General features: G+C 40.8%; 1 protein-coding gene across 2 annotated transcripts in view; it reads right to left on the reverse strand.

Annotated features, from left to right (window-relative positions):
- The window catches only part of SRPX (sushi repeat containing protein X-linked), a 49,339-nt gene extending 36,994 nt beyond the window's left edge, over nt 1-12,345 (reverse strand). For both annotated transcript variants that reach the window (XM_069784934.1, XM_069784933.1), the window contains exon 1: nt 12,171-12,345. In XM_069784934.1, coding sequence (XP_069641035.1) covers nt 12,171-12,243 — 73 coding nt within the window. In that variant the 5' untranslated portion in view covers nt 12,244-12,345. The remainder of the gene's footprint in view (nt 1-12,170) is intronic.
- Nucleotides 12,346-27,543: the final 15,198 nt, after the last annotated feature.

The following is a 27,543-nucleotide window of genomic DNA, read 5'->3' on the forward strand; positions in this document are numbered from 1 at the left end:
AATGTGTAATTTAACCCAAAAATCCAGCTGGAGTTCAAACACATTAGACATATCGCTCCCCGTAACGCTCACACCAGCTCCAACCCTGCCAGCCCCTTGCACATCAGGGCCCCTGGCTTGGCCTCAGAGCCACTCTGTCCCTGCAGCAGGAGCTGGTCCCCATCCCAGCTCTGCTCCCTGCCTCCGGGCTGCTGGGGAAGGTCCCTGTCCCACTGCCAGTCCTCATGGCACCATGACAGCCCTAATCATGAAGGCGTCTATGTGGAAATGAGAAATTTGAAAGCTCCCCTCACCCCCCCCCCCTTTTTTTTTAAATAACAAAAAATATCAACTCCACAGTTTTCTATGTATCTCAACCAGGCATGACGTTTCACAGAAAATAAATACAATCTCTTCAGCTAGGGAGCCTGCATAGCTTTTGGAAAAAGCCTTAATGATTTGGACCACCCAGACACAAACAAGAAATCAAATGCTCAGGTTCCTTGATTTAGTGCTCTTGCCTTCCATGTCAAATCTGATCCCGTGTCATTAAAAATGGTGAAAGATTTGACATGGATTTCCACTGCAAACAGACCAAATAATAACCAAAGGATCCACACAATTGCTTATCTACAAATGGGCTTTTGAATTTTGTTGATTTATTTTCATGATTTAAAGTTCCCCTTCTTTCTTACAAAATTTTACTATGATATGCAAAATTGGAAACATACAGTCAGTTCCACAGTGTGGTGTGTCTTGCGTGCAAAAGACAATCAGCATTATTCCCCCGCTGCTTATATATAGTCCTGTACTGGCCTTGTTACATCAAAGAAAATGGGATGTTACACTTCGCACAAACTACTAGCAGAAGCCAAGGGGTTACACAAGCTGTACACGGCAGCTATCCAGTCATCTGCCTCTCACCGCTCTGCCCTTCTGCAGCGGACAGGCTCTTCGGCATCTCTTATTTGCAAAGGCACCAGTTCAACAGCAGCCTGACACAAGCCAACATTTGCCAGTAAGAAATCAGGCCAAGGCTAACCTCCAACAAGACCTCACAATAAGCTTCCTGGTTCCAACTCCCTCACCCAGCTCGCTCTGAGAACAGAACTCACTTTCGGGGAAAAAGCAGCTATATTACAGGTTGTTTTAACCACCCCTCGACAACCCGCCACCTTGGCAAGAAGCTGTTAGCAGGACCAGTTCATCAGCCAGCTCCCTGATGTACAGCTTGCTCGAGCCTTTGGAAATTTTCAGGAGCTTGTTAGAAGGGCTGCAGCACTCTCATCGCAGGTGGCTGACAACTAAAAGCCCAAAAGAGATGCAATCCTGTATGAACTTGTAAGCTGTTGTATACCGTGGAGCCTGCCAAGCCTTCCTCCTCCCCTGCTCACACACGCATAGTATCTCACTGCGATGGCAGGGATTCCTCACAGCTCTTTCCACAGTGGAAACTAGAAGTGACTAAGTGACTAAGAATTAAACAGGACTGTTTTAAAAGAACTGTTTGAGAAATATAATCCAAAACACAAACTGCTGCATCAGCTCTCACAAGGGCTTAGGAGGAGGGTGATGAGAAGAGCCTGCAGTTTGTTGAACGGTACTGGTGCACAGGGCTTTCCAGCTGAACTTTAAATTGTGCAATAACTGACCTATGCAGCCACGAGGTCTTATTTATGTCTTCCCTTTGCGCACTTCTGTTGCCACTTGTCAGTTGCACTTATCATGGTGTCTTTATCCAAGAAAGACTGAGAACATTTTGGAGGGCATGGCTTCCTGTGAACTGGAACCCTGAGAACCATCAGGCTCTACACCACAAAAAACCATTAATAATACATGAATTTATTCTCATGTGTCATGTACTACAATATGAATTTTTTCTGTTCCCCGCCCTGCCTTCTCATTGTCTTTGTGCAATAAAAAATAGCTTTGTTAAAGGCAGAAGAGTAAAGAGAGACCAGGGTTGTGCTTTAGGGACTACATTCACCCACTGCAAATAAATCAAACCTCATTTTCACTGTGAGGGGCTTACAAACATGGAAATATTTTATAACTCAAATGGAGGACTTATTTTCAATTCCTTTGTACTGATCTGTTTTGGCAAACCAGTTTACTCTTCCAACAGGGAAATCAGCTATAAATCAATCATATTATCTTCCTGATGAGGTACAAGTTATCTTTTATTGCACACACAATATATGTGGTTTTTAATGTATGTTATAGCTAAAAAGTCTGAATCATTTTACAAGTATGCCACATATTAAAGATTTCCCTACAAACTGCCAGACAAAAATATTGCAAAAGGATGATTTTGGATAAGAGTAAAACAAAGGAACTTTCAGGGCTGCAGTGCACATCCCGCACTGTTACTGGTATCTAAGAGGTCTGAAATGCCTTGGAGCCATCTAAAGATAGAGTTTAATATTCTTTTTAATATTCTGGTTTTGACATTCAGTTTGAGAGGGGCACAGAATCCCCAACTGGAAGCACTTCTCTTAAAAACAGAGCCAAAAAAACAATACAGGTGTTCATATTTTCCAAAAAGATGACAAGTTGTCAGCCAGTTAACCACTGCAAGCTTCTAGTGTGCTGGTGGAAAGGGCAAAAAGGTATCGGTGATATCAACAGCACTGCTGGCCATTTATACAGAAGTTGCCTTCCCTTACCACAGAACTACTCAGGATTTGATGCATTTGACTGGAAATTTACTTAAAGTCAAAGCAAGTTTTCAGTTACTGTTATCTCCCGTTTCTCCCAGACACGTATTTCCTACCTTGTTACAACAGATGTCAAGTAACAATGAGAAACTCAAATTGTGGTTCCTGATAGCTACCAACACGGAAACACAGCCAGAAGCTGTAACTGAAGCAGTAACTAGGGCAATGGAAGGACTAGCCAGAAGAGCACAGAGGTATGCCCAGAACCATAGCCAGGCACACGTCACCCCTTTTCAGCTTTAAAGACACCCAAGAGCAACCTCTAGCAGTTCCACAACTAAACACACCCACATGGTTTTACTTAATATGATGCACAGCACATGCAATAGTAATAACAGTACTTGCTCTTTATATGAATGTTTTCAGTCAAAGCTCTCCAGACAAACCATATTACAAAGGGGATGCAGACACAGCCTAACCAGCTGCCTTAATGTCACAAAAAGGAATCAGTAGTACAAAGTTGAAGCAAACTACCAGTGAGATGCCTTTACAAAAAACACCTTCAGCGAGACATCCCTTTTTTCCTTACTACAGCAATAAGAAAGGTACCCCCTTTCCGCATGGGGCACTCACATACATTCCTTTCCCAGAAAAGTAAAGTATGGGAAAGACCTTTTTGTTATTTGTTGCGTTGTTTTTTTTATTTAAACATTTCACTGCCACTGTAACTTAGCACCATGCATATTGTTTCTGCTGTCTGCCTCTGGGCAGCTTAGAACAGTGAATGTCTGCAAGCCAACGTGTTTTTAATCTTCAAGAATAGCTAGACAGAGGCATGTTAATTTTGGCCTGTTTTACTTATGAGTGACACAATATAACTAGAGAGCCACAATGGATGGACTCAAGACAGGCAGATTTGAATCAAGTAATTACTTTTAACTGCATTGCCCTAAAGTTGACAGCTCTAAGAAAAGTGCAATTGGCATAGGCTCATAACTTCACTCTGAGGCAGGAGTTGGAAGCAGCATCTCCCCCCATCTGGCCAGTCAGTGTCAGGAAGCCTGATGAAAAGACCTCTGAGGGACACAGGAATGGACCACAGACCCCAGCAGGCTAAAACTCTCACGGTACAGCCTAAAAGGAGACAGACTTTGCTAAGTGACTCATGTTGCCAGCCCACACTGGTTAAGTGTAGGTTTTGGGTAAACCATGCAGCATGACACGGCACCGCTGGAGAAGCCTGAATACATGACTGCTTTCAAACTGCAATGCTATTCTTAGTGGATATATGTACAACACGTCTAAATCCAGTACCCTAAACAGCAATGGCATTTCCTGAAAAGAACAAGAAGAGGGCAAGAAGTAGGGAAGAGTAAAATCAGATGTCTTCAATCACACTGCTCAAATTGTAAGAAAGCCTGTCTATTCAGTGTTGTGACAGATTTTAAATTTTACACGACTGGAAAAAAGGGGTTTCCTTCTGTACCACCACCACAGTAATTTCAGAATCTTCAAAACAAACTTTCCTTATAACACAAACTTCTAAATCATCCAAATTGCATATGTCAAGTATTCTCACACATGTATATTTTTACCCACTGCAAGATCTGGAGCAAGTGACAACAGTAACATAAAATTTAATGTTGTATATTTTCCTGCAAAGTTGCAGAAGTTTCTCTGAGCCTCCCTGAAGGACACAGCTGCATGTCACAATTCAAAGGCATATATACACATATGTAGATACTTACCAGTTTCAAACAAACGAATGCAATCAAGAATCTTTACGATATGCATCTTGCATGTTTTGGTTGTGGGAGGTTTCCCCCCCCCCCCTTGAAAATAGCTCATAATGACCCATCTCACAAGAGCAACCCAGAATATGTATCATTTCAAGCATTCTCATTTCTTTTTGAGCTCTGTACACTCAGCAAAACTTGGTCTCTCAGAGCAGCTAACCTAAACTCCACCGATGGCATCTGTCCTCAGATGAAGACAGTTTCATTGAGTAAGCAAAAACCGTGAAGTTATACAAATTGCATCTGCTCAAACAGCAAAAACCTTTGCCAAAAGCACCCAACTGCCCCTGGCTTGAGTTGCACAGGCTAGCAGAGGCTCAGTGCTCCTGCACAGCTGGGGATGTTTCCCTCACCCAGCCTGTAATTTGCCCTGCACACTGCTGGGAGGGGAGAGCAGCTCTCCCAATTACTGAGCTAACCTTCGACAGCTGAAACCAGGGCAGCAAAGACCTACAGAAGGCCAGCTGAAAGAGACAGCACCATCAAAAGCAACAATATGGGTCCTACCTTCGTTGCTTATTTCACACCAAACAGCACGAGAGGGTAAAGGAAGACATCCTAGATAAATTTATGTGAGCCATGTCCCGATTTGGCCTTGCCAGTGGGCTTCCCCCTCCCCAGAGGCTTGCAGCAACTCGCTGCCAGATCACACATGAAGCCACCACGTTACTCACAGTTGGGGGGAGTTGAGAAAGCTGGGCAGCCTGCCTCAAAGTCAAGAGCTGAGTTAAAAATACGCAAGCAGGAGAGTAGAAAAACTTTGAAAACTGCCGCCCGGGTGAGAGAAGAGAGGATGCTTCCAGCAACGCAAAACAGGAACAAGAGTAGGTTTGGGAGAAAGCTCTTTTGGAAGTCTCTCCTGTACTGCAAACATGCCCAGGAGCCCCGGCCAGGGCTAGACCTGGCCTCTACTGCATTAGCACCTGAACAAACAGGGATAGAGGCGAGGGATCCTGCCCGAGGTCTTACATGCCAGGAATCAGGCAGCAGGGATGGGCAGGAGGAAGCCCAGGACAGCCAGGGAGAGAAGGAGTAGTCCATCCTGATCGGCAAAAAGAGGCCACAGTTGTCTAGCATTTCCTGTAGGGAAAGCACAACACCCAAAAGTAACCAAAAAAAAAGAAGAGATGCTGTTGAGAAGCATATGAAGGAACGCAAAGTAGCTGCTTTTGCAAGGTAGCATCTGCTAAGTGCTAGAGAAGAAAGCACAAAAATAGCACTAAAAATAAAAATCGGGAGTTGGTGATGAAGGCCAGCCAGCCAAACTGGGGAACTGCAGCACAGCCTGTCCAGTAACTTCTGGTTAGGAAACAAGTAAAAACCCATGAGCAATACTTTCTCCTCAAATAAGCCTTTTAGCAGAAAAGTTGCATTTTAACAGTAGTCCAGCACTAAGGTATTTTGACAGACTCACTTCAGCGTGCTGGTAGCAGTCTCTTAACATGCTCCCATGCTAAATGCATTCTCCCTCCATCTTCATGGAACTGAATAGGGGGACGTAATTTTAGACATTTCTCTCAGGGAAAATCCCTGCAGCTGCCAAGAAACACTAGTTAGAGATAATGGTGGGTGGGGGAAGCATTTGTCATCCTGATGTTGCACTTGACAGAGCTTTACTCTCCATGTAAGTACTCTTTCCACATTTCTGTGCATTATGTACACAGCAAAGACACCATTTATTTCCTCAAGCACAACAAAACTTTGTCAAGATTGTTAAAGCAAACCAAAGGAAGATACTGACAAATCTGAGCTTCCCATATGTATTAACTTGGGGAAATTTAGTTTATTTCCATGGGTCTCTCAAGAAATATAAAAATCCTTTCTCTCTTCATGTAAAGATATGCCAAATGACAAGTTGAAGTGGTTTCAAACTCTGGCAGAGCTCTTAAGTGGCTATTTCAAGTTACAGGAAAGATCAGAATCGTTAAAGTTAAAACCTATAATTTGGAGCTGCTTTCAAGGTACTGCAGCATAAATTTTCAGTTTGAACAACCTTAACAGTGCCCTTTAAATATAATCAATAGTTAGAAAGAGTGGCAGCGAAGTGCCAGCCAGCCATGTCCTGTATGCTGAGCCGTTTGTTTACTGTGCTAAAAAAATTTGAAGTGAATGCCTTGTGAAACAGACAATCCCCAGCACACCATAATTTTTAACATATAACATAACTTGAAACAGCAACTTAAAAAATAACAACCAACAAACACAGCCATTTCAGAAGCACAAAAATTAGCCAAGTATCTAGTGGAACATGTAATTTGTTATCCCATTTGGGGAAAAAAACATTTGTACCTTCAGAAGTTTCACAGAAGTACCGTGAAAGACACAAAGCTTGACAATATTAAATTACACTCTGTATTACAACACAGTATACATTACAATTGCATGAAGTATTAGATTACTGATATGCTTTTTGGACAAAAAATTAGTAGTGTGATGGGGCTGGAGGTAGGGAGGGATGGAAGTGCTGGTGTTTGCCTCTTCATTGCTCTCCACTCCAAAAAAATCACACTAGCGGGCTGGGGATCCATTCCTTGGAAGCAGTCTCTCCCAAGGAAGATGCTCCTGGGACCCTGACACTATCTAATCTCACGTATGGCAGCACAGTACAGGGCTCAAGAGTTTAGACCATTGCATTAGTACCTAAAATCTTAAGTATATTTTTACACATCAGTATATTTTCATACATGATTCATCATTTGTGTCTTTACAGCACACCCATGCAAATGGTGCTCCTCACACACTCTCTGGCCTTCAGACAATTATGGTTTATCAACAGTGCATCGAGACATCTCACAGTGTGGGCTGAAGTCCATGCCCATCCCCAAACTCCATCCTTCCTGTTAATCAGTACACAGCAGTATCTAAGTAGCAGGCTTTTTACAAAGGCATCTCCAACAGGGCAAAGAAAGGAAGAGCAAGTAAGTCTAAGCAACTTGCCTAAGGTTATATATCAAACATGCAAGGAGTCTGAATTTTCAACCCAATAGCTTATTCAACTGAATGCCAATACAACAGCATGCCAAATCTTGTTCCCTGCACCTTCATCAGCCACAAATTTGACCCAACTGATACCCATCCCATTCATATCTCTAAACTGAGAGAAAAACATGTATTTCAGTAATACCCATTTACAACTACTGGCTTCAACTGAGAGATGAGAAGACTACAGTAAAACACACCTCAACATCAACATTTCCAAATTGTTTTTTGGAATAAATGTTTTTGATAATCCAAGTTATAAGCTCAATCATAGTTTTCACAAACAAGATCCTTGCCATTGGTACAGGTAATCTCAACTGCAAGTTTTTATAAACACTGCTTTTATACACTTTAGATGTTTGGGAAGCCCGTATCATGTCTGCTAGCATTTACTACTGCAGTGGACCAACAATAAAAGGGATACAGTAGCTTGCAGGCATGAAGAATAACTGCCATTGACTGTTCTATTGCACCTCCTGTACCATCTCCAATGCTCACCTAGACTTAACTGCACAAACCATTATATGCAATTAGTTTGCCTGTGCTCTTTAGCAAGGTGTATTTCACTGTAAGGAAAGGGACAGCTGAAAAATTCACAAAATGGACCTCTCAGAAATTTTTCTTAATTTCACTCTTTGTTTATGTGATCTCCCCCTGGATATTTCAGTTACACCAAAGCCCCCAGGTGTTACTGAAGAGCTAGCAGTCTGAGCAGGCCTAGCGCGGAGGTTGTGATGAGCCGGTTACCTAAGGACCACTCAGAAAGAAATGCAGTGCTTTGATAACACTTAAAGCCGTGAGGAGTTTTCAGTAGAGAATTACTACAGCTCATGAAGATGGTCCGCTTCACACAAGAAAATATGAAAGCAGCATCAGGGGATGAGTTAACATTATTGATTGATATAAACATGACATACCTGTTGTATTTGAGGTCACTTGAGAATGTCATTTCTATTAGGCTTCTCTGCTGCTGGAAGGCTTGTTCATTCATATGCAACCATCCAGCTAGCTGGAGCTTATTTAGAGGGAGCCAACCTGTCCAAAGCACAACTCTTTGGATAAAGCTGTGCCTTAGGACATACTTATGTGCTTGAATTCACGTGCTGGTTTTTGTCTGGTACTTGGACTGCAAGCGATTTGAGGACAGCAATTGCCTTCTACATGTTCTGTGCTTAGCCAGCACGCACAACACCTAGGTCTGTGCCCACCACAAGCTCGCTATCGGCACCCTCAGGTTCAGAGGACCCACACGCACAAAACTAAGCACACAAGTGGATCCTGTATGTACTTCTACATAAATTGTCACCTAAGATTAATAGGCAGACAGCAAGCTGTATTTTAAAAAAAAAAAAAACAAAACCCAAACAACAAGAAAACCCTCAGCTGACAACGGGCCCCACCCTTGGCAATGCAGAACACCAGCTGCTTAGGGCCCTGGAGACTGTTTCTTGACCATTTTGCAGCTTGTTCTGATGGACAGGAGCTACGAGTGGGAATCAAGTTAATTGCAATGCCAGATTTTTTTAAAGCCTGCCATATGACTCTAGGCAATGTTAAATATTTACTTCCTTCAGTTTTGTCCTCCTATCCTTTGTCTATTTACAATATAAACTCAATTGGGCAAAGACTGCCTCTCTGAGTGGCTGCAGCACTTGGAAGGCTCACCCACAGATACACCCCTTGCTCTACAACGCAACTTTGAGAAGTGCTACCCTTTCCACAACCAGACTTCCATCTACTCATATTTAATCCAAATATATACATATGTTGCAAGCATACCACACATACACATTGTTTTTCATTTAAATAAATCTTCATACAGCTTTTGAAAATAGTTCTATAGTATCACATGGTCTTCAAGGGATTTTAATGGCATCTCTCTCCAGGTTCGCAGTCCCTTCCCACCAATAGCCTGCTCCAATGCACAGTTTCTTTTTTAATGCAGTATAACCACTTCCCATTAATTTTATCATAGATCAGCTTTTCCTTTCATCTGTCTACTAAAAGTGTAAAGACACGAGTACAACAGTCTTACACTGTGCAGTGCTTCTTGATTTCATCTCCATGTACCCCAAACACCAAAGAAGTGATTTCCGTACGTATATACGTATGTACGTACAGCTGTACCCTCACCCGGCACTACCGGATGGTCAGCACTGCTCTGCCTCAGCCCAACAGGGTAAGGATCTACACTGGTCTTTCACAGCCCGGAAAACCAGAAAAGAAGAGATGGGAGAAGCTCTGGGGAAGAGTAGTAGAAGAACCTGATGAGAAGGAGTCGCTGAAGAGCTCAAAGATCGTCTCTCCCTCTTTAGTCCTTAGGGAAAAGGTTTTAAGCTTGCTTTAACTTCCAAAAGGTACATCTCTCAAACGTTCCTGAAGATCAGACTTTTCTCTGAGTGGTGCCATCAGAGAGGTTTTGCCAGTGCATCGCAGGCTTTGAATGGGACAATGTGAAAAAGACTATGGGCATCCTTTCAAGATTTGAAACTACCGTTACAGATAATACAGCAGCTGCTTCTAATGCTTTTAAGTATTTTAAGAATTTTAAGCATTCAGATATTTTTCAGTTGCCTTCCTTATGCCAAGCAGATAGTTAACTCAACAACATTTTCACAGGTGGAATACTGCCTTGATTTTGACTGCCTGCGATCAATATTTGATTGCAGAACTCTGTTTACGGCATGTAAATTATTTCTATTTAGTGTGGTGTTCACCATAGTCTTTGGGTTACAGAGCACAAATGTTCTACACTAAAAACTTCAGTGTTACCAAATTATGAATTCAAGAGCTGATTAGACTATTTCTGATGTTTAGATAACAATCTAATACTGAAAATAAGCATTTTGTATGAATCTAAAATAGATTGTTTGGCTTTGTCTACAAAATAGTCAAGCATCAACTTCCTAGTTAACAGTTCACTAAAGTATGTGCATGTATAATCTGTATTCGAGAAGGCCACATACACACGCATCCTATGGAGATTTTTTTAAGAAGTCTATTTTAGTTTACTTAATGGCACTCTGTGCCTAACATGCACAGTTACACACCAACATAGTACCATTAAAGAAAATACCTATTTACAGTTTTACTACATTTCACATTGAGAATAAAGATTTGAAAGAGTATCACATTTTCTCTATTAAAAACCAACCAAACAAAAGAAATGGAACATGACACCTTAACTTTATATTCGGGTTTACAAATACAGCTGCTGATGATTTAAGCTCCTTGGAGCCTTTGACACCAAGCATAAGAGGAAAATTGGACTTTCAAATGAGTGAAAGCTGAAACAAGCAGGCTATTGTGCAGCCAACTTGAAGATTACATGCGAAAATTAGATTTTCGAGATTGGAGAAGTTACATTTGGCCTTTTAGGAAGAACGAGAAGGACAGGATATTAGCATCCTCTGCAAACTAATTGAAGACTAACATTCACATGAACCACAAAGTAAAGCATTCAGTCATCTTCCTAAGAAAATAGAGTTTGGCAGTACAATAGCCCTCAGAGAAATGCCAGGACAGAAACTTCTGTTGTCTTTGTTGATTTAACAACTGATGTGTCCAATACCTTAATGTTTTGTAAAGAAAGAGCATAAAAGTGCGTTCCAGCATCTTTCGTGTTGGAAGGAAGCCACTTGAAGCATGCCAACAAAAATAAGAAAAGCTAACTTCAACTCACAAATACCATCATTATGCTATTTTATGCCCCTCCAGGCGCAGAACTACGTCTTAAGTAGGGATAGCTCCTGGATACAAAAAATAGGTATCCTCAACAAACAGAGGTTCTCTGCACGCACAGCTATGAATTGTATTAGACACCTTTCTCACCTGTTCATTGCCTGGCTTCACCGCCAACCCACGGTAACGCACCTCAATTTGAAGCAACACCCACTCCCTTTGAAGGCTGTGTCCTGACCACCCGATTTTCATTGACTACACCTGTTAAACCACCACTGCATGCCAGTTTACGCTGGCTTCGCTTGCAATACCCGCCAAGTCAGCAACATTTAATCTGACAAGATACAGCTGCTTTAAAGGAGCAGGCAGACCTACACGCTGCTTTCCTTTTGCCACGGCAGTGGACCTAAATTTGAGCTCATTTCAAATTTTGCTAAAGCAAACGCAAATAATTAGAAGTGAAACAGCATAAGCATGCTTTTTTAATTACTAGAAGTGTAGGAACCCAGCCAGATTCACCTTTTCATTCTTCACACTGAGATAAGCTTTGTGTGTGCGCGGTCACACACAAGCAACACAAACTGGTGGAAAGACGTGTAAGCGCCAAGGTCCTGGAGCCAGGGCTGGTAGATCAGACATACTCTCGCCCCTTCTTTACAATTAAGGACGACGCAGAGTCTCTCTGCAACCCAAGCGACTCCGAGCGGGTGCCCTTCCCCTTCCCCTTCCTCAGTCCCCTCTGAGTTTCCCAGGAGACGCAGACGGGATGCCCCGCGACGGGCTACCACCCACCTGCGCTCCGCTCGTTTAAACCCCAAACCCATAAAAGTTTTTAATCGCCCCTCAGGCTTCCCTTGAGCTGACGAGCCAAGGGAAGGACGAGGCGGAGGACGACACAAAGCGCTCCGGGCGGGGAGCGAGCAGCAAGGACCCCCGTTCCCCCCCCGCCATGGCGGGACGCCCCTCCGGGCCGAAGCCGCCCCCCCCCCCCCCGCCTCGCTGCCCGGCGTGAGGAGAACGGCTCCCCCGCCGCGGGGGGCTCCCCGGCCCCCTTCCTTTCCTTCCCTTCCTTCCCTACCGTCGTACTCCAGGCTGGGGCAGGCGCCCAGGGCGAGGAGGGCGGCGAGGCGCAGCCAGCAGCAGCTCCCCATGCTGCGAGGCGGCGGCGGCCCTTCCCGGCTGAGGGCTGCGCGGCAAAGGGGCAGGCGGAGGAGGAGGAGGAGTGGGACGGAGACATTCTCCGAGCGGGCTCCCGGGCGCCGACGGAGACTCCTCCTCCTCCTCCTCCGAGGGCAGCCCGCCCGCCCCGCCTCACCTCGCCTCCCGCCGGGACCGGCGGCGGGAAGGAGCTGAGGCGCTTGTGAGGGACGTGCTGCCACCCACACCCGCCCCCGCCTCAGGGCTCCGGCGCCGGTTTGCTCCACGGTTCCCCCCGCACCACCGCCCCTTCCCCGAGTGGCTCCTCCCGCCCGTGGGCACGGCTCCCCTCCGACGTGGCCGCCGGGAACGGCCCGGCGGGAGGTCTGGGGTCCCTCGCCCCGGTGTGTGCGTTGCGTGGCCTGGCTGGGTCCAGTCCCTTCTCTGGTCGGGGAGAAGGACCACGCGGGGAAAGCCCGGCGCTGCCGCCTCCCGTCCCGTCCCGGGTGGCCGTGGGTGCTAGCGCAGGCCCGGAGAGTTTCACGGGCAGCAGTGCGGGGAAAGGGATGGTACTTTTTCAAGATGAACGGCTCCGGTTGCTCAGCAGTTCGCAGATGGGCAGCCTTAAATGTTCAGAAACCATGAGTCAGATCCTCAAGTCATGAGATTTAGAAAAAGAGTTCGAAGTCTTTACATTTCCCATTGACTTTTTGAGCTGCTAGGGTGTTGAGGGGTCACATTTTCAGGCTTTCTTCCATAACCACAAAGACTAGAGGCTTTTTTTTCTGTTTTCCAGATGAAAGCAAATTCCCCAATCGCTCCTAGCCTACGGAAGCAAGGGCTTCAGGCAGAGCACCGTATGTTCCAACACTTTTGATTTGAGATCTATCAAGCCTGCAGCTTGACTACAGCTAGACTTCGATTTATTCTTTTTTCCCCTTTCCACCATCAGAGGTACCATCTAATGTGCACTGTAAACTGCTGAAGGTGGGGGAAAGCACTGGCCCCAGCTAGCCTGGGAAGAGTTTGCAGCAAAGCACAAACGGGGAAGTTACTAACTAGGAAGTAAAGGAATATTCCTTCAGAAATAAGGGACACCAATTTTCAGAGGGAGGATAGTCTTCTCAAGGGGAAACGTTAGTTTGAAAACGGCAGAAGAGGAGGCACCAATGTTGCCTAACTAATTTTGAGACTGAGTCAACCAGAGCGGGCAAGGAAAGAAATGGGATCTTGCTGGTAATTGGAATAAAAATCTGGGCAGGCGCTGTGTTTGGGAGCTTTCTCCAAAATGTTTTCTTCTCATCAGAGTCTTTGTTTGGGTCAGGAGTACACCTCAAGTATACCTCCCCACTTGAATCCACTACACTGGGTGCTTGAGACCAGAACGTGCACAGGAGTGAGTGCAGCTCCTGCACCTATGGGGCCTGGCTAGAGCTCCTCTTGAGTAAAATACCTGATGGGTATGGGTAGGAACTGGGTCCTCAGCACCAACGCTTCTCCAAGTTGATCATGCTCTGTCCAGTGCAGATGCAGCTCAAGTATGGCTTCGATATTCCATTTTGATCACCTTGTTTAAAAAAAAAAAAAAAGTAACAAAACCAACATTAGTGTCATCTGAGCCATTGCAGTTTAACAGCCTAAGGAAAGATTACATTTCCATGCGAGGAGAGATTAAAAAGACTAACATTACTCTCCTTGAAAGTAGAAAATAACAAAAAAAGGAGTGCTTTAGGCTATTATTATTGGCACAGATATCATAGAAAAGATTAAAGTAAAATGTTAAAAATCTGTAATAAATAGTGATAATCTCTGTAGTTAATCTGTGCTGCAAGGCTTTGGTAAAAGTTGAGCACTCAAATGTGCTGGAATAATAGAGGTACCTGAAGCAGATCTTAATGGGTGTCGTGGTTTAACCCCAGCTGGCAACTAAGCACCACGCAGCTGCTCACTCACTCCCCCCACCCAGTGGAATGGGGGAGAAAAATCAGGGGCAGGGGAAAAAAAAAAAGTAAAACTCATGGGTTGAGATAAAGACAGCTTAATAGGACAGAAAAGGAAGGGAAACTACAACTACGCAGCCAACCACCCCCAGTTTATATACTGGGCATGACATCACATGGCATGGAATACACCTGTGGCTCGTTTAGGTCAGGTGTCCTGGCTGCGTCCCCTCCCAACTTCTTGTGCTCCCCCAGCCTCCACTGGCAGGGCAGTATGAGAAGCTGAAAAGTCCTTGACTTAGTCAACATCAGTCTGTTATCAACATTATTCTCATCCTAAATCCAAAACACAGCACTATACCAGCTACTAAGAAAATTAACTTTATTCCAGCTGAAACCAGGACAATGGGGTCAGATATCTCTTGTTTTCTCTTTGTGTATGTCCTTTTAGCTGCCCACTTCCAAAATACTGGCCTTCATTCAGATAGTCTTCCTAAGAATATAAGCTCTATACTAGTATGGTAGCATTGTACAAGAAGGTGCTGCCAGCCAAAGTTTTAATGCAGCTGCAGCTTCTCCGTCAGCTGCCCCAGTATTGTCCAAACCACAGGGCTCACAGCCCCTCTCTTGGGAAGCCTTTTCTAGCCATTTAAAACTGTGTTGTCACCGTACAGAAACTTGGTGGTGGTGACAAATCCCTCCTTGTGTGGATAGCCTGTTTGTGCGAGAAGTGAAGTCGTCAGTGGTACGTGCAGTCAGTTAACTGCTGGTGTGGTGCCCAAATTGGTACAGGCAGGCATCCCATTCGATTCACTGTGATCAGTGAGTTTTTAAACTGCTTTTGTGTTGCTCCTGATTGCATAGGCACGATTCCATCCATTCAAACAGTGTAACCACGGGTGTTTTCAGGCTGGTTTTTACCATGTCTTGGCTGCCGACTGCAGGGGTTTCTGCAAAGCGTATTATGTGCATTGTGCGTGAGCTCGCCTGGGATGCTGGTTTTCCTCTAGCATCCAACTCTTGGAGTTCTCGCCGCCCTGAGAAAGGCAAGAGACTTAAGAGTTTACATAGCCTGCAAGTTACAGCTCAAATTTAGATGCAAGTACGAGCATAACTAGGAGTGTGAATGTATCCTTCACGGACTGTTTGAAATTAGCCTTGTAAACATGCCAATACTGAGGTGTGCATTCATTCAGATGCAAGTTGGCTCTGGAGTTTCTCTGTGCAATGTAACTCTTAGTCTACATCTTTGTTAGAATGACAGCTCTGTAAAACTATCCAAAAGATTGGGGCACAGTAGACAAGTTCAAGGCATTTTTAAAAAAAAAAAAATTAATTTGTAACATAAATTAGATTTTTGTAGTTTTCTTAAGGGACCCTTTAATAGGACAAAGCATTTGGAAGTATTAATGTATTAAACAAATGTCACATTTATTTAATTTGAAAGCATAGCCCTGGTCATTTTTGCATCACAGTTCAGCTTTCAACTTTCATAGAAAAAATTCCAAATATTTAAGCTTGTGGTTATTTGGAGTTCCAGGCACTACTGGCATTACGCAAGAAATGACCAGTTTGCTTTTCATTGAAGATTCAGTTTTTGACTGTTCGGAGGTAAATGAACTTTAAAACCTAAAATTAAGCAACAGTACAGGATGAAAGTATGTGAGAATGTCCTAGTTGAATAAACAATAAGACCCAAAGCAAAGTTAAGCGCTCTTGGAGACTTAAAGATATATTCTTATTATACCAAGGAGTTAATTTAAGCACGTAATTTCTCCTCCATGCTTTTCTTAATAGCAGTTCAGAAATACAATTTTATTACTCTCTACCAGAATAGCTGTAACTTAACTACAGTTACAGTGATAATAAAAATACAGCTTTTGATGGAAGGGAGAAATTCACTAAAGTACAATTTTTAATAATGTTTAACAATCTAAAATAATTTTTCTCCAAATAGTAAAAGGATGATAAGGAAAAAAAAAACCCAACAAACCAGCAACCCAGCTATGTGTAATTAAGTTTTGGAAGACCCAACTAAGATTCGATTAGTTATGTTAAGAGGATGACAAACTGGGGGCCCAATCCAAATTACAGCCCGGTGTTTTTAGCCCTGTGAATAGCCTTACTGAATGAGAACACTCTAATACTTAAAATTACTTGTGTAAATACCTGCAGAAATAGAAACTGTCCTAAAATAATAATAATATTAAAAAAATAAATAATAGTAACAATAATAATGATGACGATGCAGTCCTTCTGTACAATTCTTTCAATTCTTGAAGTTTACGAATTAGTTTCTTAGGACATTTAGTGACAGCAACAGTTAGACATACTTACTTGTTGCTCAATGTTTGCTGTTATGAGACCCTCCTTCCAGCTGCTTGGAACTCCCATCTCCTAGGGCCAATTTTTTTCCTCTGGATGTCAGCCTGTTGCATATGAACTTTGCTAGGACGCTGTTAGCACCCCACTCTGGGGGCAATCTGGGTGCTTGCAGGCTGATGGGGTGCACTCCAGTGTTGGCATGTTTCTGAAGCTCTGACAAAGAGTCCTGGAGAGGGAGACTGAAATGGAAGCAAAGATTGGGATTGACCTGTGGAGATAACGGGCAGGAAGAGCAGCTCTGCTGTAGGCACTGCTGTGGTGAGGAACTGGAGGTGCCGAGAGGCAAAAAGGCAAAAAAGAGTCGGGGGAGACATGGTCAGAAAGAGGCAGGAGGATGTGTGTCATGTAGAGCACTCTCTGGGGAATGATAAGACAAAATTCCTCAATCTTACCACGCTGCTGCTGTCAGCACATGCCTATGAAACTTCACTGCCAGCACATGTGTTCATGCAGAGTAGATGCGACATTCAGTCAGTGCCCTTTTCAAAGGCATCTCCGCTGCAAAGGCATCTCCGCTGCAGATAGCATGCCTGTCAAAGAGACTTTGCTCATTTTGTATTTTTAAGTGATATATTCGTGTTTTCTAACAGAAAGCTGGTTTTCCTAAGATGACAGACAGGAAAGAAACACTAGAGGCCAGCCTACAAGATGGCATCACCAGCTAAATATGTCAGAAGGCTGTAGACCAATGGGAAATCTCATTCTAGAAGCTTAAATAATAGACATAATGATCAAATAGTTTCTTGTGTGAAATAATAATCTTAAGTTTATCCTAATAATTTTCTTACATCACACCCAAACCTCAATGGCACACTCCTTCACAACAATACAAAAGAATATACTGCCCTGGCTGTAGAAATAATGTATTTTAAGGAAATGAAACATTCTTCAGGGCTGCACTCTCTGCGTCTTCCATCCCTGAGCACTTACGTGCTCCCTACAGCAATGATCTGAAGAAGTCTCCTTGGGTCCTCCCAGTTAATGGTGGCCTCACGCCCTCCCTTCCAGAATGGCACAAAGGAGATGGCTAGACTAACTTTCCCTCAATTTCTTTGCTACCAACAACCTTGCTATGGAAAATTTCAATATGAAAGTCCAGGTCAGGCTCATACATAGCATATACATGGTATACCTACGTAGCAAGTCTTCAAGAATACCAGTTGCCTTTTCCCCCTTCCATCTGGTGGGGTGCTTGTGTCTTAGGCAACCAGCAAACCAGAAATTTTGTGGGGGGAGACAACATTGCATTCTTAGTTAGATACTGAATGATGCATTAATATTTTTAAGACTAGGTTGTGGGATATAGGCAGATACATGGTTTAACATTTAACAGATATACTAAAGAACAAAACCTCTGTATTTTTAATTTTTTTAAAGCTGTTCACATCTCTTAAAATTTTGTTAATATCTCTAAAGTTTTGATGAGTGTGATTGGAAACAGCTGTGTCTAAACTGTTTCGACATCAAATGAGAATGGTCTTGAAAACGAAGTATTTCTTTGTGTCCAAATACAAGAGCAACAGTTTAGCCAGATTTAGATTTTGCAATGGTTTTGTTGAGTCATTACTATCTGGTCCTGAAAAAGAGACTGGTAATTATACAGCTTGATTAAAATGTAATTCCAACACAGTCTTGGAAGGCAAACAGGTGTGAAGTTTGAGACCTCATCAGTATGAGATATTGAGCAAAGCAGACCTGCTACCAAAGCATTAATTTCTCACCAACAGTGGTCTCATCACAATTAACCAGGACACTATTTATGTTCTTAAAGGAATTTAAGGTGTGAAAATGTTGTAAACCCCTGCGAGTGATGAATGGTATAAATAATATAGCTCTTAAAAACACTCTGAGGGAATTTAGAGATAGTGTGTTTACATTTTAAAGAGAGAAAATAGTCCAAGGATGCAGTAAATGGTTATCATTTCCCTATACAACATTAGGGTATTTTTAAAGGTGCTCAATATTGGATTTTAATATCCAACTCAAACAGATTTCCTTTCTACTGCTAATTCAGATATTTTAGGTATTTTTTGAACATTTCTTTTTTCTATGTTGTTAAGCATCCATGCTGCTAGGTACATGTCATAAATCTGAGTGAAGTGTCACTCATTCACCTGGGGGTATTAGATGTAGAGAGTAGTGTCAGTAGTACTGGTAGTGGTAGCGTAACTATGTCGCTTTAAGAACTGCCCCCTTCTGCATCAGCAAGGAGCCTGGCCAGCAACTTCAACAGAAATTGAGTACAGAATGGGCTTCGTGTGCAAGAAAGCATGTCTGATATACTAACTAAATGTCAGAAATGCTAGATGTTGAAAGCTGGACAAGTTAATGCCTTTTTCATGAGCACATTTTAACTCTACCCCTACTTAGCTTATCAATAGTCCTGTAAGATTAGCTCGTGTATACATGATTATCAGGACTTACAGTGGTTTACCATTATGATATTAACTCAATTTACTTCAACTACCCTAATGTCAACAGAATGACTTAAAATCTTCCCCAGGGACAAAGATTGGACATAGTTTGCATATTATACAACTATTTCCTGGAAGAAAAAGGAAAAAGTTGCACAAAGTTGATTTGATTTATTATCATTACTATTATTATTACTATTACTATTATTATTACCATCATCATCAACATCTTTGGGTATATAAAATACTGTCAAAACAGCATGTTCTCTCCTTTTCTACTTCAATCATCAGAAACTTGTATAGGAACAGTAGCTGCATAAATGAATCTCGTGCTTCCTGGAAATCAGTAAACATGCATATGGAAATATATGGATGAAATGGAAATTTCAGGAGGTCAGGTACACGTTTGATCATTCATATACATACACACACATACATATGTCTATATATACATATATCTTCATGTATATACACACACATATATATATCAGTGCATATACATATATATGTATTCAAGATGTGCTAATAACACTTTTTAGATCAAACGTATACCTAGACTTAGATTTATGTATCAGAATTTAACCACTTGAACATCTATGTATACACTGAGAAATAAATGTGTAATTGTATTTTTATGTCTTTATATTTGTACAAATCATTCTCTAAAACTTTAAAAATATACTATATAAACCTGTCAAGGTACCAGACTGCTTCAATGCCAAAAGCGATATGCCAGAAAACATAAAGTTTTCAGAGAATTTTGAATCAGAAAACTTGATACAGAGTGAGTATCTTTAACTGCTTTTCAGGGGCCAGGGGAAGGAAAATTCCTGGCTCCAAAGGCTGGGTGGGATGAGACAGTTACACCTTCGAAGAGCACGAACTCCACCTCGTGGTAGGTTCGATGGTGAAATTTTAGAAACCCAGCAATTCTAAAGCACAATCTCAGTTGTATGACAGGGCTGTGAAATCTAGAAATAAAGATTTAATTCGATACAGTTATCTTTGGGAAAGCAAGAAAAAACAGAGAAAAATGTACTATGTTTCTACAACTTTTTGCTACTCATCAGTTGATGAAAGCCTTTCAGTAATAAAAAACCCTTCTATTTTTATCATAAGGACTGTGAATTTGTTAAAAAAAGCCACTTTAAATTAATACACATGTACATTTAACTTGTTTTATTTGTTTAATCTTTTTTATTACCTAGGAAGACATGTAAAAAAGACATCTGAATAGATTAATTTGCTCCTGCTTCTTCTTAAACAAAGTGTATGGACCAGATAAATGTACAAGTCCCTGAAACTCCTTTGGTGTACATCAGTTTAGAATTCATTACATAAACTTTTGTAGCATTAGGTTTAAGGGTAATTCCCATTTTAAAGTAATATTTTTCACTAAATTAGTTCACATTTTACAAAAAGAAATTGTCCTTATGGTAACAATTTCTGTGATTGATCTCCACTTAAAAAATAATTAAAGCTTATTTAAATTAATGAGGACATTATTTACTTTATTTCTTCTTTTCCACTTCCTTACTATTCACAACAGTATCCAACTAGAACACAAACCACATGTGCATTCAGAAAAACAAGAAAATACGTAAATATAATGCACATTGGCAAAAAAACCCAGCTCATGTAAGGTTCACTGCAGAACTTGAGAGTAGCCCAAAGAAAAATAAGAGAAACAAAAGGATCTTAATTAACTCTGGCAAAAGATGACCCAAGCATCCAGGTTATTAGTACGATGCTTACTGTAGCACAGAGGAGGCCCTGTGAAAGAATCCGGGCACCTGTCATACTTACAGGGACAAAGCATTCAGCTGAATCAACTTCTAGGTTGAATACAACTCCAGACACTTCTGTTCTATAAAACTTAAGCAACTCTGAAACTAGGAAAACTGATAATCCAAAGGCAAAATATGACCAAAGGCATATTAAAATGTGTTTGTATGTCAGTGAAATTAAATAACGTTTTCCTAGGTTTCCTACAAAGATCATCTGTCCCTTGTAAAGTATTCTGAAAAGTACTCAGTTTAGAAATAATTATTTATTTTATATTTATGCTAGTGCTTTTGTATATTCATAAAAACTAAGCATATTTTAGTATGCTTATTCTTTAGTTTGGGGGCAAACACCGACCCTGGATCAGATTCATCACAGTAAAGGTTCTATTTCTTATTCACCTGGACTAAATTCTGAGAAATCAAATTTTATTTAGAGGGAATGCTGGTAATTAGAATAGTGGGTTTTTCACTTCTGCTTCTTGGACTAATTAAAAAATGAAACATTCTGCTCACCCATACCAGTCATGAGATTCACTACTCCTGCTGCTCAGTCTCCAGCTGAAGAAAAACCAGGTTGCCTGAGAAAAACATGAATATTTAGCCCATAATCATCTGTCATACCAATGTGTTCCATAGTAACTTTGGTTACATTATTTTCTTGTAAGAAAAGCTCCACTAGAGACTCATTAAGGTATGGATGGTCAAAGCATATAGGATTAGAATCCAACTGAAACAACAGCAAGGATGTCCAGTTTTTATTGGGCTTGATTCTGTGAGGAGAGAGTCCCATCACCTTACGCCGATTTCAGCAGGAGTGAAGGTGTTCAGCATCTCTCAGAAACGAAAGGTTACTCCAAAGTCCCAGTTTGGCAGGATACTTACATACTTACACTACTCTTAGATACTGTTTCCAGTGGAACTACTGCCCTATATGAAATTAGGCGCATACTTAAGTACCTTCCTCAATAATGGCCTACATGTTAACTTGGAAGTTTTATTGCTATTTTCATAAGTCAAAACAGAAGGAGGTATATGTATTTGTAAGTAACTAAGTACCCTCTTTAAAATGTGAACTTCAATATTCTTATCTAGGTTATTAAACCAAATAGTATCTTACACCAAATATTATAATTTTGCAAGAATATCATACTGAAAGTGGTACTCTGTAGACTGAAACAGAATAAAATTATTTAGCAAAAACCATGAAATGCCTGTATTCAACTTTTCACATAAAAAAATATATTTTTGTTTTACAACACTAACAGTTAAGGCCACAGAACTCCAGCAAGATGCTGATGAGCATATCAATTGCAACTATTAAAATTACCAATAAATATCAAGAAAATGGTCTGCATGTTTAAAATCACAGCAATCAAATCAATCAAAAAAGCAACCATCAACATCTCTAGTGAGTCATAACTGTTTTCAAGTAAAAACTGCACTATGTGCTTTAAGACTGTCACATTCTTACATGCTATAACAGTGTTAGAGTAATATACAAGTAGAAGATTTCATCCTTCTGTCCTGGTTAGTCACAGTTTCCCTGGAATTCTCCAATGTATGATTCTGGTTTTCATCTTTACTGTCTTCACCAGATAAATCTTCCTTTTCTTTTTCTTGTCCACTCTGTAACGGCTTTCCAGATCTATCTTCCTTTCTGCTACATACATTCTTCTGGCCTGTCAGTGGCTTTCGCTTAAACAGGGAAAACTGGAGTAAAAAACAGGTAAATAATATGCCCAAAACAGTTAGCTGTGAAATTCAAGGTTAAAAAAACTACAAAGCCTTTTGTATATACCAAGGTCAATTTAGGATGCAAACTTCTCCTCGGTAAAATAAATCATTTTTTCAAAACAAAATGCCTATCTAAAAAATGTTAATGAAAAACATTCTGCTGCAATATTTGAAATGTGTCAAAATAGCACAAATGAATCAGAGAAGTTAAAATGACTGCATTTTGTCAAATTACACACTGTACAGTTTGTACAAAATCCTGCAAGTGGTGCAAAATTATTTCTGTTTCTTTCAAAGAGTCTGAGGCAAAAATATAGGCTCAGACCTGCAAAGCCCCAGAGCAATAAAGGCTTAATATGCTTCATTATAAACACATGTGTAGTCCCATTAAAGTTAAGGACAATGTGTTTTTATGACAGTGAGACTATACACGTGCTTGAAGTTAATTGGTGCTTAAGGTCTTTGTTCAACAGGAAACACAGCAGCCAGTCTCTGCAGAAGCCTTTGGATCCTAAACCCGTAAGAAATTCCATATAAGGTACTCCTCAACATGCATATATATATAAACACAGTCTTTAAATCAATGCATGTTGGAAATAGATAAAAGGTCAATTAACCCAACTGCTGCTTTCAGAAAGAAATACAGTGGAAAATATTTTTAGATAACGTCCCATAGGAATCAAGTCCTAAGTTTTCACCTCACCAAAATCTGACAGGATTAACAACCTGTCTTTTATGGGCATGCTACACATGAACAGGTGATAATGGGCTTTATCTCATTTCTACTGACAGAAGTACTATGATTTATTTTAACAGACCAATTATTTGGACAATTTTAAGCTATTTTATCACAAAATAAAATCAAGTCTTAAACAGAAGGAACAGGTTGCTCAGCAGTTTAATTGTTTATGCAGATCAGGTAAATTGGGGTATTTGTTTCAGCTTTGTAACTGCCCACTGCCTTCTTGGTCACTGGTAAAACTAGAAGGAAAAATCAGGCCATGTACCTTTTTCCTGCCAACGATTTCTCCAGTTACTTGGTCATCGGTGTTCTCTGAAGAGTTGTTCACAGTGTGATTGTCAGTGCTTTCTTTCTCTACAATAATATAAACCTTTATATTAACTTCCTTCTGATTCTTGCAAATTAAGAGCAGAAAAAACTGTTCTTCAAATTATTTTTGAAGTAAAAATCACTAAATAAAATGTGGATCTTAAAAAAAAAAAAAAAGCTATCAGAATATTCAGTTCAACTTCGTGCCCAGCCTGACAAGAATGTTTTAATTTTTTTAATCTCTCTATATAATGCCCTTGTATTATTCTCCAGGTGCTCAATTTTCAAGATCAGAACACTTATGGCAGTGACATTATACAAAATGTTTTGACTTGACACTCATAGTTTCCTCTTGCTGACAGAAAACAATGTCTTGCACACTGATTTTGAAAGTATATTCTAATTTGGAAAAGCTGACTTTTACATCAGGAGTTACGGTTCAGCGTGAATTTTATTCCATAGAAACAATTCTGGGAAAGGGAGAACTTTCCATCTGAGTTGATGTTCCTGTGTTTAAATTTTCCTATCCTCCCTGTAGGAATGATATAAATTTAGAACTTAATATCAAAACTTCCAGATCACTGGATGATGGAAAAATATTTAAGCATCCATTCTGGACAAACTATTTCCATTATAAGATTGAAAATAAATGGCATAGCTTCTTCAGTATTAAGGCAGTGGTCTCTTTTATACCACATTTGTTATTTTCTTTCAAAAGAACAATTATAGATTATTCCAGAATTTCTAAAATAAAATAAATATTTTTTACTTGTCTTGCCTATAGGGCCACCCAACTTCACGCTCTCCAGCTTTTCTAAAGGAATATACAGTTCACTCAAACCGTCATCAAAACTACAGAAAACATCTAGAGTTACATCTTCAGCATCTCTGAACAGTGTTCAGTACCACATTTCACCTAAAATAATCTGTTTGTGAACGTAATGAGGAAATGTCAGTTGACAGAGATGAGAAAGACTTTTGACAAGCTTCTCTGTTGAAGTGAAGCAGCGCAGCACCTTAAGAAGTAGCTTGACAGATACCAGAGTAACTACCATTACTTTGTCACTGCACAACTAGAACTGCTCTTAGCAAGTGAGATACAGTCCTGCTAAGAGAAGTCCTTATTGTGGACTTTCTCTAATACATAACTGGGAAAAGTAATTTTTTCTTTCAAATCATTAACAATTAGTAATGGTTTATTGCCTCTCAAATTTCATCACCTCTCAAGAACTGCTTTATCAACTACTGACAATAACTGTATTGTTCAGTATTTTTATAATAGGGATTGTTTAGAAAAGTTTTATCTTTTGAAATGTTTTATTTGTTTTTAGAATGTCCGCAATGATCCAATTCTTAGGAATTGTATTCTTACCCTGCTGAATGATGGTCTCTTTCTGAGTAGTCTCTTCTGTCTATAGAGAGACAAAACAATGAAATCTCTACTTTCACACTTGTTAAAAAAAGAAAATGTTTAACTATTAACACCTACATATGTGTTCCTCCCTTCACCAAAACCACCCCAAACAACAGCTCTGCATTTCCAAGACACCTACACATATATTCAAACTAATGGAAGTTATAGAAGCAAGTGCTTTCAGAGACCAATAACTTAATAGGAGTAAATGATTTTACCTCTACAGTTTCCACTGTGCTATTACCGCTTTTCTCTCCCTCAGGTGTTTTACTATGTTTCTCTTTTTCAGATTTTTCCTCTATTTCCTCTTCGTTCTCTGTTTCTTCCCCTCCTCCTCCTGCTGCTTCTCCTTCTGCTTCTTCTTCTGTTTCTTCTTCTTCATCTTCTTCTTCATCATTGTCATCATCACCATTATCTGTCTCTTCATCTCCAGACAAGTTTTGTTCCTTTGACAAAATGGCCAAAACATAATTTTGAAACTCATGCTGCACAATGATGTCATGGTCCTCATCCTACACCAGTTAATCATACATCATAATTTGACTAACAACAAGAAAACGCAAAAGAAAATGCTCCAAGCAGTAGAGAGAGTAAAGACAAACACAGGAGCCTTCATCTGAGGTTTGCTAATTTTAACAGATTTTAAAGAAACAGACCTCCAGTGATCATTAGGAGTGCAGCTGACTTCTACGTTTTGCTATTTGCTATTACTCCTTAATGGAAAAGTGATGAAAACAACCTTTTTTTTGGAAACAAAATACTTATTTTAAATGTTTGAAATATGCATAATTCACACAAGCAGTAGTAATTCCAACACTGAAAAAGGTCATTAAAATCTATTTCCCAAGAACATTAATGGAACAATACCAGACACAATGTTCTGATTCATCTGATTCAATAAAGACACTATAATTTGAATTTAAGTTGGTTTCAGCCTAGGATAAAACTTCAGTATAGTAAAATAAAATAGCCGGGGTATTATAAAATAAATTTTTTAAAGTGCAAATGCTGTTTTTGTAAAAATGTGTAGAAAAAAGAACGAATTATATCCTCCTTACTCCATTCAGTGATTGCCATTACTATGCCATTTATCTATTTATAACAGCATGAAATATTTTAAACAGAAACATTCTCCCTCCCACTGCAGAAATATAAAGGCCTAAACCGAGTCCAAGATGGACTTTTGATGTCAAATCAAGTGAACCCTTATCATTGCATCAGAGTGCCCAAAGGTACTATTGCATCTCTGCACTGTGATGCTTTTCTTCTATGACTGATTGAAATATAGGTATTGAACCAGTATTTTATGTTAAAGAAACATGAACAACAAAACACTTCTGTTCCACTGCAGCTATATCATGATGGGAACTGGTGGGAATGATCTGCATGCTCTTTTGATAGTGTGGTAGAGGAATGGGTCTTATTTTGAACACCTTCGTCTACTTGAGTCCAAATGCTTTCTCCTATCTTTTGTCAATGGTTTCCTTACTCCTTAATTTTTTGAATTTTTGCTTGTTGTCTCCGAAGGTAAGTTGCTAGTCAGGAGGTGACCATTACCTAATGTTTCTAGACATTGGAACACGAGGCTGCTTAGCCAAGGAAGTCAGAGGTATGCAAAAGCTTAACAGGTTAGTTGTTTCCTGCCGTGTACTCTTCTGGGTGAGTTAACTGTGTAGCAAAGTTATTTTTGGACCCTACTTAGAGGCTCTCTGCCACTTTAAGCACAACTGCACACCTGAAATTAAGAATCACAATGATACCACAGACATTCAGCTTGTACCACTTTCATTGTTCTCTTTTGGCCCATTTTCCACAGGCTTGTCTGGTGCCCTTCGCAGCTTCAGAGACCAAATTTTTAAACTTAGGATAAAAAGCCTCGCTGTGCATGCCAGCACGTGCAGCAGAGTTAGTGGGAGTTCTCCACCGCATCTAGTATCTGTGCAGCACACACCACGTTCCGAGGACCGCAGTGAAACGGGCTAGCAGCAAAGATGAATCCAGCACGGAGCTCAGGCTACGCATTAACCACGTGCTGACGCTACAGAGAGCACCTGGGAAACTGGAGGTACCCTGGTAGTATGTTATATTGCCAGCTACATATTCCAGCTCTAGAAATGTCAGGAATGAAATAAAAGCAGAAATCACCAAGTGCCATTGGTAGAAAGTCCCTTTTGTAGCGTAGCATAACGGTGACCCAAAGAACCGGCATTTTGCAACAGATGAATACTTCAGCTCACCCTACTGGGGAAAAGACCTTCTCCTAACAGATACCTTCCAGTATTTCCTTAACTGAGGCTTCTTCCAGTCTGCTTTCCAGTCTGTCTCCGTAACTGTGAATTTTGCTGCAAACAGTGAAAAAGGCAATCTGCTTTCAACTCTAACAAAAGAAAATAAAGCGCAAAATATCCCGGTGAGATCGTAGAATCATTTAGGTTATTAAAGCCCTCTAAGATTATCGAGTCCAACCGTAAACCTAACACTGCCAAGTCCACCACTAAACCCTGTCCCTACGTGCCACATCTACACGTCTTTTAAATAACTCCAGGGTGGTATTTAAACCACTTCCCTGGGCAGCCTCTTCCAATGCTT

This window comes from Haliaeetus albicilla, chromosome 6, assembly GCF_947461875.1.
Source record: "Haliaeetus albicilla chromosome 6, bHalAlb1.1, whole genome shotgun sequence".
NCBI lineage: Eukaryota > Metazoa > Chordata > Aves > Accipitriformes > Accipitridae > Haliaeetus > Haliaeetus albicilla.